This window comes from Ostrinia nubilalis, chromosome 5, assembly GCF_963855985.1.
Source record: "Ostrinia nubilalis chromosome 5, ilOstNubi1.1, whole genome shotgun sequence".
In the NCBI taxonomy this organism is placed as follows: Eukaryota; Metazoa; Arthropoda; class Insecta; order Lepidoptera; family Crambidae; genus Ostrinia; species Ostrinia nubilalis.
Genome location: NC_087092.1, coordinates 11613273 through 11627240, shown reverse-complemented (window position 1 = coordinate 11627240; position 13968 = coordinate 11613273). Strand labels below are relative to the sequence as shown.

The 13968-nt window shown below is 39.0% G+C and overlaps 1 protein-coding gene across 4 annotated transcripts in view; it reads left to right on the top strand.

Moving 5' to 3' along the window:
• LOC135071929 (NAD(+) hydrolase sarm1) overlaps positions 1 to 11036 on the top strand; it is a 102162-nt gene extending 91126 nt beyond the window's left edge. For all 4 annotated transcript variants that reach the window (XM_063965815.1, XM_063965816.1, XM_063965818.1 and 1 more), the window contains 9 exons: positions 1213 to 1400; positions 1741 to 2188; positions 3344 to 3589; positions 4015 to 5336; positions 5520 to 5755; positions 8105 to 8394; positions 9029 to 9195; positions 9655 to 9846; positions 10193 to 11036. In XM_063965815.1, the coding sequence (XP_063821885.1) occupies positions 1213 to 1400; positions 1741 to 2188; positions 3344 to 3589; positions 4015 to 5336; positions 5520 to 5755; positions 8105 to 8394; positions 9029 to 9195; positions 9655 to 9811 (3054 nt within the window). In that variant the 3' untranslated portion in view covers positions 9812 to 9846; positions 10193 to 11036. The remainder of the gene's footprint in view (positions 1 to 1212; positions 1401 to 1740; positions 2189 to 3343; positions 3590 to 4014; positions 5337 to 5519; positions 5756 to 8104; positions 8395 to 9028; positions 9196 to 9654; positions 9847 to 10192) is intronic.
• The last annotated feature ends 2932 nt before the right edge of the window (positions 11037 to 13968 follow it).

Below are 13968 nucleotides of genomic sequence, written 5' to 3'. Positions count from 1 at the left end.
CTTCGGAAGTTTATATTAAGAATGAATAAGTTGGCTGTGGCAAGAGCTAAGAGTAAATGGCGAAATAAAATTATTGTAAATTGTAACTTGCAATCGAATCATACATAAAATAACTTTTCAGTGGGTATTGCAATTACTTACCACATGGCAACAGTTTTGTAAAACGGAAGAAACTTATTAAAATTTGGTAATAATGTCTCATTCAATAGACTGATAAATTAGAGAATTTCGTGATATCAAATAATTTGTAATAAGTAGTTTTTGTAGCTATCTTATTATCATTACTACTGTCAGCCCACTAGTTCGTGAACTGAAACATTCCCAGTCGTCGACAAATAATGTTGTCGATAGTAATTTTACGAACCGATCTCTTGCGCTATATTTAAAAAAGCAAAGTTATTTCTGTAATCCTATTTTGTCATAGCCCTGGCTTTATTTACTTCGGCCGTAGGTGCGCCAAAACGCGTGACGCTGCTCTTACACTCCTCAGCATTGGCACTGAACTCCACGATTCTAGTCTAGATAACGATTCCGAACGAAGAAGACGCAGACTTCCCTCAACTTACTCGCACAAAGGTTAATTTACTGGTAAATACTTTGAACTCATTATCACAGTGCACCACATTCGACTATAATGTTGCATTTATCACTTCGAGACCGTATCTGGTCGACACGACATAAATCGCGTCATAATAACATAAATGTTACGGTCAAAGTGATAAATGTGAAAATTATGAATAATCGCCGGTTATTATGAATAATTACCGCATGATTTGGTAAATGTGATTAATATGAGGTCATTTATGTGTGTATAAAACTAAATAGGCGGCTTAGGGGTGGCCCAAGGGCCACCCCCGCCGCACCTTAACCTATTTTTCACTTTAAATCAAAACATTATGTTATAGGCATCATGGAAAAGTAATATTATGCAAGAAACATTCCAAACTCATTATGCCAAATTATATTAATATATGATATCAAAACGTTTAAAAGTTTGGCTGTACACGAGTACGTACACAAGATGTTGTTCTCTTTTATGAAATTTGTTAGTACTAAGGTTGAATTATTAAATAATCACTGTTAAATGTGATTAATTTATCACTTTTACCGCGACTGTAGGTAATTATTCATAATAACCGGTTATTATTAATAATTTTCAATTTATCACATTAACCGTAACATAAACATTAATGCACCGAACATCATTTGCAGATGGTATCGAGTACCACTTCGAGCAGCGCGGCGACGAGCCAGCGCGTGCAGAGCTCGTCGCAGCGCCTCCAGCACATGACCACCTCCGAGATGAAGGCCAGCTCCATGAAGTCCGACCTCTCGGAACTCAAGAGCTCCATCTCCGAAATGAAAAACCTCAGCAACACGGCCAGAAACTTCGGGCCGCGGTGAGTTACCCACACGTCCACTATTTATGCTCCAGTTTCACAGTTTTTTTTCGCTAATCACCAACATAAACGCTTTAACGTAACACATGCTAGTTAGAACAACTCACCTGTGTGGCCTTGGCCATCGGCCAATTCTTACCCGCTCATTCCCCGATCTGTTTGCAGTACCATACCGACAAACAATAGCAAAACACGGTTCGCGGGAGATTTTCCCAAATAAATTTATGCTAAATTAGCGGTTTGTGTTTAAACTTTGAACGTAAATATAAATATCCTGTGACTTTTTTATTGTTACAAGTGCTTTGTTCTCGTTTTATTTTAGTTTTCTCCGCGATTCCAGATTGAGGAGTTCGATGGAAAATATTGTGGATCAAGATGATTTGGCGGACCGACATTTGGATATTAGGGATCTCAGCGATATGGGAGACATGAGTGATATGGGGGACATGAGCGAGCTGTCGGCTGATGGGCCGTTGGTGACTTTCCCGGAGTCCGACACGCCGCCTCCCATCGTCGACAAACCTTCGTTGCTGACGGCCAGCACGGCGTCTGTGGGTTCCAACGCCGCCAACGAGCTGAAATACAGCACCGCTCGTGTGACCTCAGCAAGTTCGACGCGGGTGGTCACCGATGGCTACAGTGCTTCCAAATCCGCTGCCAATAGTGCCAAGATGCGGCGACTCCAGCATGGAGACGTGCACTACGCGGAACACAGCGCCGCTGGAGCGTCACATCGACTGCTGCAGGCTGAAGGGCTGACAGCGGAACAGAAGGCCGCATACTCACAAGTTAGTTTCAATTGATCATGTTCATCTTTAACCTTGGTCTTTAACGCATTAAAAAGCAGTGTTGATTAGTGTTCTTTGATTACGAATATTTTTAATGATAACTAATTGCTAATGCGAGATTTCGTTGACATAAATAAATGTGATAAGTAGATGCAGTGCGTGTACACACGTTCGGCAGAATATAAGTATTATTTACAAATTTCTATGGTCGACGAAGGGGATAACTCTAAGCCATAAAGGCGCGCCGAAGGACGTGACCTCGCGTGTACCCGACAGATCGATAGTCTAGAGCGGCGCCTCAACCACTACACCCCCAAATCGCGCAGTGCTGTGCGGCTACTTGCCTCGATAACATCAAAAGACGCCTGGCACGCGGCGGTCGCGTAATGATAAACACAATATGGCCCGCATAGTCGCGTTTGCGTCCAGGATGCTGCGCCGTGGAGGATCACCGGGGGCGGTGAGCTCATTTATCTACGGGCGCTTATCGCCGCTTTTGCCGCACCACGCTCCTCTCAGTCAGTGCCTGACCGTCGTGCGCGCGAGCACACGCGGAAGTCAATTACTGCGCACGCGCGAAGTACACGAATAGTCCGTCTTAAATTTAGACGCGGAATGTCTGCGGGCGGGGGGTCGGCCCCGTGGCCGGTACACCGCGGTGTCCTGTCACGCTTTTCTCCGCGGCCACAGAGCCCTTTGGTGAGAGTTATCCTACCCAAAAAATCCCTAACACTCCACATACTCGCACAAACTCCAGTGATCGTAAATGACTACTCCGAATTCGCCGCTATTGGCCTATATCCAATGGAAACGATAGGATGTGTAATCCGGGCCGTGACGTTGGACAGTTTTTTAATATAGTTTTTGCCGGGAGAACTTGTGAATTCAGTCGTAACATGTCTATAGGACAACGTACACACCGGTCTAAATCTCGCTTAGCGTCTCAGTAAAATCAAATATTTATTTTGTGACTCGCGTAAAAACAGCGTGCCAAACTCGCTAAACATTGTAACATTGTTGTGACTTCACTTGTGATAAGAACTTAGTGTGTTTGGAGAGCAGTTTATAATTTTTGGGGAAATTATAATGGGTCGATGAGTCAGGTCCGTTTTTGTTTGGAATGGTGAAATTGATAGGGGAATGTTACGGTTTTAGGAGCAGAGATCGCTTAGGGCGGGCGAGGTGACCGCGCAGGAGGCAAACAACATGTCGGCGTCGAGTTCCCGGCTGCAGACGGAGGCTTTCAGCGCCGAGAAGAAGGCCATGGCCACCGCGCAGGCCCGCCAGACCGTCACCTCCAGCGGGATGTTCAGCCACAAGGAACACTCCAGCATCGCCCAGTCCAACATGACGATATCCAGCAAAAACATGTCCACAAAATCAACACTGCTCTCTTCACAGGTGAGTTTACAGATTTATACATTTTAGTGACACGTTTATAATTTTGATTAGGCGAAATAACTGTAAGGCCACGTTAAAATAACTACAGAATACAACTGTAGAACAACTCAATAATCATAACTGTCATAATAAGGCCCTACTATCGACTACTACCACAACTACCCACATGAAAAATATTGACATCTGCTGTAATCAATTGTCAACTCAGATGTTTGTTTAATAGTCGTATTATTAACAATATTTCATAAGAGATTCTGAAATTGAATTAACCGAAAATTAGCTACGATCATAATAACGGTAAATATTACATAATTATCTACCTAGGTACTTACAGTAAATATGATTTCAAAACATGAAGATCAGACACATCAGAAGTTATTTTGAAGATGCACAATATTTTAAACCTACAATTTTGTTTATTTCAGATGAGTCATATGTTAAATGGAACAGGCAAACCTGGAGATGAGGATCTTACCAACCTTACATTTGAAGACTTAGAAAAATTAAATGGAAACTCAAACCAAGGAGATGTCGAAAGTGCAATTCAAAAATATGCATCTAGAATGAATGCTTTTATTACTTCAATCAAAAATAACCAAATAGACATGAAAAACGCCTCGGTACATTTCAGCAAACTGAATGAAATGGTCAGAAGAGCGTGGGCGGTCCCTACATACGGACACGAGCTAGGATATTCCCTTTGTAATACGCTGAGGATATCTGGAGGACTCGACATTCTAATGGCTAATTGTCTAGAATCTAGTAATCCTGACTTACAGTTCTCTTCAGCAAAACTTCTTGAGCAATGCCTTACAACAGAAAATAGAGCTCACGTCGTGGAAAATGGCTTGGAAAAAGTTGTCAACGTTGCCTGCGTTTGCACAAAACACGCGAATTCAGTCGACCACTCGAGAATAGGCACTGGAATTTTAGAACATCTGTTCAAACACAGCGAGAGCACGTGTAGCGACGTTATCAAACTGGGAGGTCTAGATGCTGTGTTATTCGAATGTAGAAAGAACGACGTCGAAACGCTACGGCATTGTGCAACGGCTCTCGCAAACTTGTCTCTCTACGGTGGTGCCGAAAACCAAGAAGCCATGATCAAAAGGAAAGTCCCCATGTGGCTTTTCCCATTAGCTTTCCACAATGACGACAACATCAAATACTACGCATGTTTAGCCATCGCAGTTTTGGTGGCCAACAAAGAAATCGAAGCAGCCGTCCTAAAGTCTGGAACACTGGATTTAGTAGAGCCATTCGTTACGTCACATAATCCGTCCGAGTTCGCACGATCAAACCTTGCCCATGCGCACGGTCAAAGCAAAAATTGGTTGCAAAGGCTTGTACCTGTATTGAGCTCAAAGAGAGAGGAAGCAAGAAACTTAGCAGCATTCCATTTCTGCATGGAGGCTGGAATCAAAAAGCACCAGGGCAATACGGAGATATTCCGCGAAATAGGTGCTATAGAGTCCTTAAAAAAGGTAGCTAGTTGCCCTAACGCAGTGGCTTCGAAATACGCTGCGCAAGCACTGAGGCTCATTGGTGAGGAAGTGCCCCACAAGCTGTCTCAGCAAGTTCCTCTGTGGTCGATAGAGGATGTACGAGAATGGGTGAAACAGATAGGATTTTCCGAATACGCGACCAACTTCTACGAAAGCAGAGTCGACGGTGACTTGTTGTTGCAAATATCTGAGGAAAATCTAAAGGAAGACATCGGTTTACAAAATGGAATCAAACGTAAAAGGTAGGTCCAAAGTCTTGATATTAAATATTTTGTGCGAAACTTATTATCTGAATGGTCAAATTAATGTTCAACTGATAACTTTTTGACGCTAAGGTCAAATTACTGCACCATTTATTTTATCAGTTCGATACCGGTAAAACGTTCACAAATTAAAATATTACATGATATAATTTTTGCTTCCAGATTCACAAGAGAGCTTCAACAGTTGAAAAAGATGGCGGATTACACGTCTCGGGATAGGAGCAGTTTGAACGAATTCCTACAGGGCATTGGACCAGAGTACACAATTTACACGTACTCGATGCTGAATGCTGGCGTAGACAAGGAGTCCATTCGCGGGTTAAGCGACGAACAGCTGGAAAACGAGTGCCGGATCGTCAACAGCATCCATAGACTAAGGATACTGAACGCCATCAGAGGTATGTACAGACTCAAATAACCAAATGACTTCCTTTAATATTACGTAAACGAGACTATCGTACATAAACATGCAGCTTTATTTACGGTAGCCTCATAAACATAATTTTCAGGGTTATTTTATATTTAGTCTCCATTAATAATTTGTGAAAATTAACAAAATGTCACAAATGCCGCTAGAATAGTCAAGACAGAGCCTTTTATGTTGGCTTCTTCATTATCCCGGTTGTGAGTCATTTACTTAATAACAATAATTTTGTCTCTTATTTTTAGAAGCGGTAGTTTATGTGCTTGTTTACCACTTATCACTTTTGTATAGGAACACGGCTTTTCGAGGTTAGGTATTTCTTTGCATGCAGTAGGTAAAATCTTCGTTATTTTGAAATCGTCGAAATGTAAACAAACTGCTTAAGTTTCATTGTTGATTTGAATTTAGTACCTACTTAACTATTAGGTATAATTTTTATATTTAAATTTCTTTTAATATGTAAGTAGTAGTACTAAGTATAAATATGTATAGTAATTACGACCTAAATACTTAGTTGGCCATAAGGACTACAACAATACATAAATTACATAATTATAATAATATTAGCACTGTGAGAAAAACGTTAGGCATTTGTTTTCAAGACGTATAGTCCAGTAGAATTAGCTTTTAAATCGGAAATAATTCCTACAAAAGATTTTATTGTTTTAATGACTTCATTGGTTGCCCATTAAGACTCTCCTAAGTTTTCGACTTCGACGGAGTTGTGCTTAAGTGGTGGGGGCCCCCGAAAGGGGTATTTTTTCGGTTTTCCGGTTATACCGCGTAAAGGACTTACCCTATCAAAAAGTGGTCTTCATGACGGTTGAAGGGCACTTAATCCTGCATTGAATAAGACCAAATTCATATGTTTTGGACAAACCGTTCTCGCGCTTAAGTTCGGCAAAGTAGAAAATATACGTATAATTAATGACCCTCTCCACGTCCAATGGTTTGTTACCCACAGGCTTCCAAGTCTTGAAAAGGGCCACCTCAACTAGTGTAACCCTATCAAGGCTTACAAGCTTGATGCGCCTATCCTTGTTCGTCCCAGCCGTTCCTTAACTGCGGTTGCTGCACCTCTTCCTGGCACTCACCTGAACGACTCTGTGTTACCTACTGTGGCTGCCCCTCTTCCTTGTATCCTCCTGCATGACTACGTTGCCTAGCCGTATGCCTGGTCTAAGGTTCGACGCCAAAAATCAACAACAACAAGTTCAAATTAAAACGCTGAAGAGTTTTTTGTTTGTTTGTTTGAACGCGCTAATCTTAAGAATTACTAGTTTGATTGAAATCATTATTTTTGTGTTGAATAGCTCATACATTGAGGAAGGCTATAGGATATATACAATCACTCTACGACTAATAGAGGCGAAGCAGTAAAGAAAAATGTTGCAAGCACGGGAAATAGTATTTAAACTATTTTCACTCGTACGAAGTTGATTTTGTGGCGTCGAACCTTGGACCAGGCATATGGCTAAGCAATGAAATCGTACAGGAGGGTACAAGGAAGAGGGGCAGCCACATTAGGTAACACAGAGTCGTTCAGGAGAGTGCCAGGAAGAGGTGCAGCAACCGCAGTTAAGGAACGGCTGGGACGAACAAGGATAAGCGAATCGAACTCGTGAGCCTTGTTAGGGTTACACTGGTTAAGGCGACCCTTTACAAGGCTTGGAAGCATGTGGGTAACAAGCCATTGGACGTGGAGAGGGTCATTAATTATACGTATATTTTCTACTTTGCCGAACTTTAGCGCGAGAACGGTTTGTCCAAAACATATGAATTTGGTCTTATTCAATGCAGGATTAAGTGCCCTTTAACCGTCATGAAGACCACTTTTCGATAGGGTAAGTCCTTTACGCGGTATAACCGGAAAACCGAAAAAACGCCCCTTTCGGGGGCTCCCACCACTTAAGCACAACTCCGTCGAAGTCGAAAACTTAGGAGAGTCTTAATGGGCAACCAATAAAGCCATTAAAGCAAAAAAATCTTTTGTAGGAATTATTTCCGATTTAATCAATTTTTGTGTTTAATTCTACTGGCCTAGTACCTACTATTTATTTAAAAACATTGTAGTGTGTAAAGCTGAGTATGTTTGTAAGCACTAAAATCACTTTCTATTAATATTTTTTCACAAATTTACACAATCGCAAAGAGTAAATGGAAATAGTTTGTTTACATGTTTGGCTTTTTCTAAATAAATTAGATTTTACGGAACTGCATGTTACAATAAGTAAACACAAACTGAATTAAACCAAAAAATTGTAGACCACAAATTCTTACTAAACAAAAGTTTGTGTAATAATAACTCTGTGCTTACTTTCAGCATACGAAAGCACACTACCGATCAAAGGCGAAGAAAACATGGAGAAGAATTTGGACGTTTTCGTCAGTTACCGACGGTCGAACGGCTCGCAACTGGCCAGTCTTCTGAAAGTCCACCTGCAACTCCGAGGGTTCACAGTCTTCATCGACGTGGAGAGGCTAGAAGCTGGGAAATTCGATAACAACCTGCTACAAAGCATTAGACAAGCGAAACACTTCCTGCTGGTTCTGACGCCGAATGCGCTGGACAGATGCAAGGGCGACAATGAACAAAAAGACTGGGTGCATCGGGTGAGTTGAAATACTTTTCATTCGAAACCGCGCGAAACATAATAACAATTAATGTCTAGTTGAATTGAAGTAAAAGGGCTTTAACAACGACCTACTTCAGCTATAAAACACTGCTGGCGCTGTTACCTTGACCCCAGAATAGATTGCCTCGACTCGAGTAGATTTATGGTGTGGCTATGGTGTTGGTGGTATAGTACAGTCAACAGCACATTATAGTCTGCCTATTGTAGTGTATTACAGTTACATAAGATGATGCTACAGTATTTAGTCACAAAAGTCGTCTGTATATTTTCAAACGATACGATCAAGGTGCAGTTTTATAATTTTGCTGAAACTTCAAACTCGTCAGTCACGTCCATAGCATAATTTATCCTTGAGATTTAAGTTATGGTTATATCACATGTAGTAATTCGACATTGGAATTTGGCAAAAAATCAAGCAAAAAATCAATCAACCAGTGGTCCGCGGACCACCGGTTAAGAACCACTGGTCTAAATCCTCAAAAATCTAATAGAAGTGAACACGGGACGTCATTATTGTTCCTTGAAATCCAATTTGAAGCCAAGTCTACACTTACTTAAACTTTATGAATTTCCGTAACAAAGTATCTAAATTGTAATTCATTAATTTCCAGGAGATAGTAGCAGCGTTGGAGTCGCAGTGCAACATCGTGCCGATCACGGACAACTTCGACTGGCCGAAGCCCGAAGACCTGCCCGCAGACATGCGCGCGGTTTGCCACTTCAACGGCGTGCGGTGGATCCACGACTACCAGGACGCGTGCGTGGAGAAACTTGAAAGGTATTTGAAGAATAATACTTAAACGCTCTTTAATAATAGGTAGGTACTAGCTCTAGGTTCTAGAAAACTAACTCCTTGAACCTAGATGGTAGAATGACGAAAATTTAACTACCTAAAAAATTGTTAGCTACGTTACGACTGCTTATTCCGTACCGTAATTTCACGGATTGTAATTGGACGTAGGTCTGCTTACTTATTGCGTAACCGCTCTTCGTATGCGGTCTTGCAAACGCACGACTGCATCATGATGTCTAGCTCGAAAGGAGTTGCCCTGGGCAGTAGCAGTAAACCTTTTTTCTCCATAAATGAACAAACTATTATAATGAACATGAAATTAAGACCACTTCAACATACTTACTCGTAACTGCCACAGTTTTTACCTTGATGTGCCATTGTCGATCCTAAATAGTTATTGTAAATGTGTCAAAAAATTAACTTTAAACCTAATCCTTCTTGCAGCTTCCTCCGCGGCAAGTCGAACCTCGCCAACCGGCTGGACGGGCCGCTACGCTCACGAGACGTGTCCGCTCCGAGCACCGCCGCCATCGGTCGGGGCCCGCCCAACTACCAACGCATGGCCTCGTGCGAGAGCCGCGGCAGCGATAAGGCCGATTGACTAGAGGCTACCATACACGCCCTGCCACCCGTTAGGTAACTAACATTTGTGTACTACTTAGTTGCGAACGTCAATTGTTTTTCAACCGCCTATAAGGCCGCAGCTGATTGACTAGAGGCCCCCCTGCCACCCGTTAGGTAACTAGCTTTCCGATTCAACCCAGACTGTTGGACAAAAATTCCCCCAAAGAAAGCATTTCCCGTAACCTATACCAGATCTTCGATCCACCGACGCCTGCCTGCCTACTTTAGGTCTTCCAGTCTCGATAACTTTCTAATTTTTTTCATGTAGTAAACTGAGTATTATAATATAGGTACGCATGGAAATTAGGTTTTATACTATCTTACCAAAGTCTAATCTTATTATTTGTCTTCTTTACAGACCACGACGAAGCCGCCAATCATCGTTAGAAAAAGCTTTGCCTTTAATCTCACAAAGCTGTGATCAACTTTGTAGTAGTAGTAGCACATCCAAAACCTCGTCCCCGGAGAAATCCCTTTACAGCCTACCCGAGAGACTTTCCGAGAGCAGTGACAACTTAGATTGTAACGAGACGGAGAAGACATCGAGGCGATGCCGCAGCTGTGAAGGCATTCTGGAGGCGGACGAGCAAATGCACACGCAGCTCTCTTTGCCCACGCCCATAGACGCTGCAACGCAAACAAAAAGAAAAAAGAACTTCATGGACAGATGTGTGAACAAAGTGAGACTGTGCTGATGGTCATAACGACGTGTTCGATACGAAAGCAATCTGCTCGCAGAGTGTGTATGGTCATTGACTGCCTTAATTGGACATTTCGCATATTTATGTGAATCTTATTTTAAAGTACAAAAGTGTGCACAATGTGTAAATATTTTGTGTATGCCAGTTTAATAAGTTAGTTTGAACACAGCAAACAATTGGTAATCTAAAAAGATGTAATCTCATTGAGTGCATGGGAAGATTTTACCATAATGTGACATAATATTGCTACCCTGCCATGTTTCAAGAACATAGCACGAGGTGGCAATGATATTATATGCCAGTTTTGCTATTTTTGTATTATGGCAATCCGCTTAGCATTTGTACACTCTGGCAATAATTGTTTTTATCTCTCTATTTCTTCATTCTCTGTAGAATATTATGTAAAGACTATGGATGTATTTTTTGTTTTATTTAGTTCTTGCCAATGAAGTATTTGTGAAAGCAAAAATTATACAAAATTATAATTTGCCTATGTGATAGCCTAGATCTTTTATTTTAAGACTAATGAAATTTATAATTAAATCCAATCAAAATCCACTTGAAAATCGAAATGTTTCTAGTACCTACATACCTACTTTTATACAGTGTGAGTCACGTTAAAGTGTACATATGAAAATAGATGAAACTAGACCTATTTTTATCGACAAAAAAGAGGTCAAAAAATTTTTGAGATTTTTTTTTAATTTTTTATTGAATTTTTTTTCTTCCAATTACTTATTGTAAAGAAAACATAATAACTTTTAAACTAAGCGGTATATCTTGATAAAATAAAAACAGTAATAATGCTAAATAACAGGCAATACTAAAAAAATACATAAAATACACAAAAAAGGCCAACAAATAATAAAAAAATTATACTTTTTGAAAAAAATCCGCTTTAAAATTCGTGTTTTTTTGGTTATTTGATAAATTTCTCCAAAAAATGCCCCTATAACCGGTGGTTTTTATTACTTTGTATTATTTTCTATCGTATTACCTTCGTAAAACGAAAAATCGCATGTCTCTATCCCTATCACAACGTTTGCAATGATCGTTTGAACTAAGCCTCTCCGGGCGCGCCATTCAACGCTTCGTTAACATCAAAACTGAAAATGGCTCTAGATTTGTAATTTTGATAAAGACAAGTTAGATTTCAAATAAAAACAAAAGATTTCGAAGTAAAATAAGCATTTTAGTTAAAATTAAAATTGTCTCTACCTGTAGCGGAGAATAATGTTGTGGCAGGCCTTTGTTCAAACGATCATAGCAAATGTTGTGATAGGGATAGAGACATGCAATTTTTGGTTTTATAAAGATAATACGATAGAAAATAATACAAAGTAATAAAAACCACCGGTTATAGGGGCATTTTTTGGAGAAATTTATAAAATAACCAAAAAAACACGAATTTTTAAGCAGATTTTTTTCAAAAAGTATCATTTTTTATTATTTGTTGGCATTTTTTGTGTATTTTATGTATTTTTTTAGTATCGCCTGTTATGTAGCATTATTACTGTTTTTATTTTATCAGGATATACCGCTTAGTTTAAAAGTTATTACGTTTTCTTTACAATAAGTAATTGGAAGAAAAAAAATCATATAAAAAATTAAAAAAAAATCTCAAAAATTTTTTGACCACTTTTTTGTCGATAAAAATAGGTCTAGTTTCATCTATTTTCATATGTACACTTTAACGTGACTCACACTGTATAATTTATTTCTTATGCACTTTATATGAAACTGCCTAGATTATTGAAAATTGTACAAAATTTTATCTTAGATTTATATACCTAGTTTTTTAATTTAGTCATTCATTTTAACAAGTTAACCATAATAACTTTACCCTGTCGAAATTATATATTTATGTTCTAGCTCTAACCACAGAATAAATGGTATTAGTAAAACAAAACAATAATTTCTTTTACTTTTGCACCTAAGTACTTAATCAAATCAAAGTTAAACTTTTTATGACTTTTCTTATGCTCATCACACTAACATTTTTCCTTTCAGAGCAAATTTTTTCTTATTTCTACTTAAAACTCAATTTTAATCGAGGCAATAGATATGCGTAGCAGTACAATTTTAACAGAGGATAGATAAAAAAGAAAATAATAACAGTTTAAAGATAATTTTACTAAAATAAAATATAAATACATAAATAACACAGTATTAGAGATTTTTCATTACGCATATACCTGGGCATTTCTCCACTAAATGGAAAATCGCTGTCCCAAGCTAAATTTGTGTAGTAAACCTTAAAATTTCTCAGGTTTTTGTATCAATACCGACATAGAATTAGGTATTCTTAGCATGACATAGCATATTTAGTAATTTAATCATGGAATATTCGAATAAATAACCTCAAACGTCTCAAATCACAGTCCCCTGGTACGTCCCTTTTCCAGAATTACACATATTGTTACAAATGTTTATTATATTGCTGTTGATATTTGAATAAAAAATATCCAAATACATTAACAATAACAGTTAGCATCTTAATTCATCACAAACAATGTTTACAATATAATTTTAATCAAAATATCCTTCTGAGAATGCTGTCTTCAAATTATTAAAACATTCCCCTGTTAAAATTTTAAAACCGGTTTAAAGTCATATTTAGTTTTGGCGCAAAGCACTTAGATCGCGAAACGGAACGCAATAGGTGTTAAGGTTGTTCAGTTGTGTAGCTAGTGGACAGCCGCTATTTTGTTTAATGCTACTACTGCGTCATCTGGTGAACCACGCGTCTCGGCCGTCAGTGAAAACATTCCCCTGGTGAGCCTTTTTTTTACTATTTTAAGAGTTTTAGTAACGACAATTTGTTTAAATTAATTAATCTTCTAGTATGTAGCCACATAAGTTGCGTTTATTTTAATGTTTTTAAATGATATTGTTTTATGAAGTATTCACGTAAAAATAACATTCCCCTGGCGAACATTCCCCTGTCATTTCATAGCACAGGGTACTGTTCATACCACAGGGGACTGTTCATACTACTGTTTTCCTAGGTTTTGACCACTAAAATAACGTCTTTTTAGTAGGTATTATCTCAAAATTTCACCGAAAAAGAAGCTACGTGAAACATGAGAAGAATTTCTAGAACAAAAACGTATAGCTGCTGCAATTATGATATCATCGACTTGAAACATTACCCTAAAAGAAAAATTGAAAAAAAGAAGAAAAAAGAAAAACTTTAAATAAAATCAGTTAAAGATATGAGTTGTCGTGAGCATAAGGCTGTAAAAAAGGTTTGGAGGGAGCACTGTGCTAAGTTTCGTGCAAAAAAGAAAGTCATGAAGACAACAAATAATTTGTGTTTCTTTACGAGATCGAATCAGAAATGAGGAGATCCGTAAACGAACTAAAGTCGGTGACATAGCCCGACGGATTAGCAAGCTGAAGTGGCAATAGGAAGGAACATATCGGCAGCAAG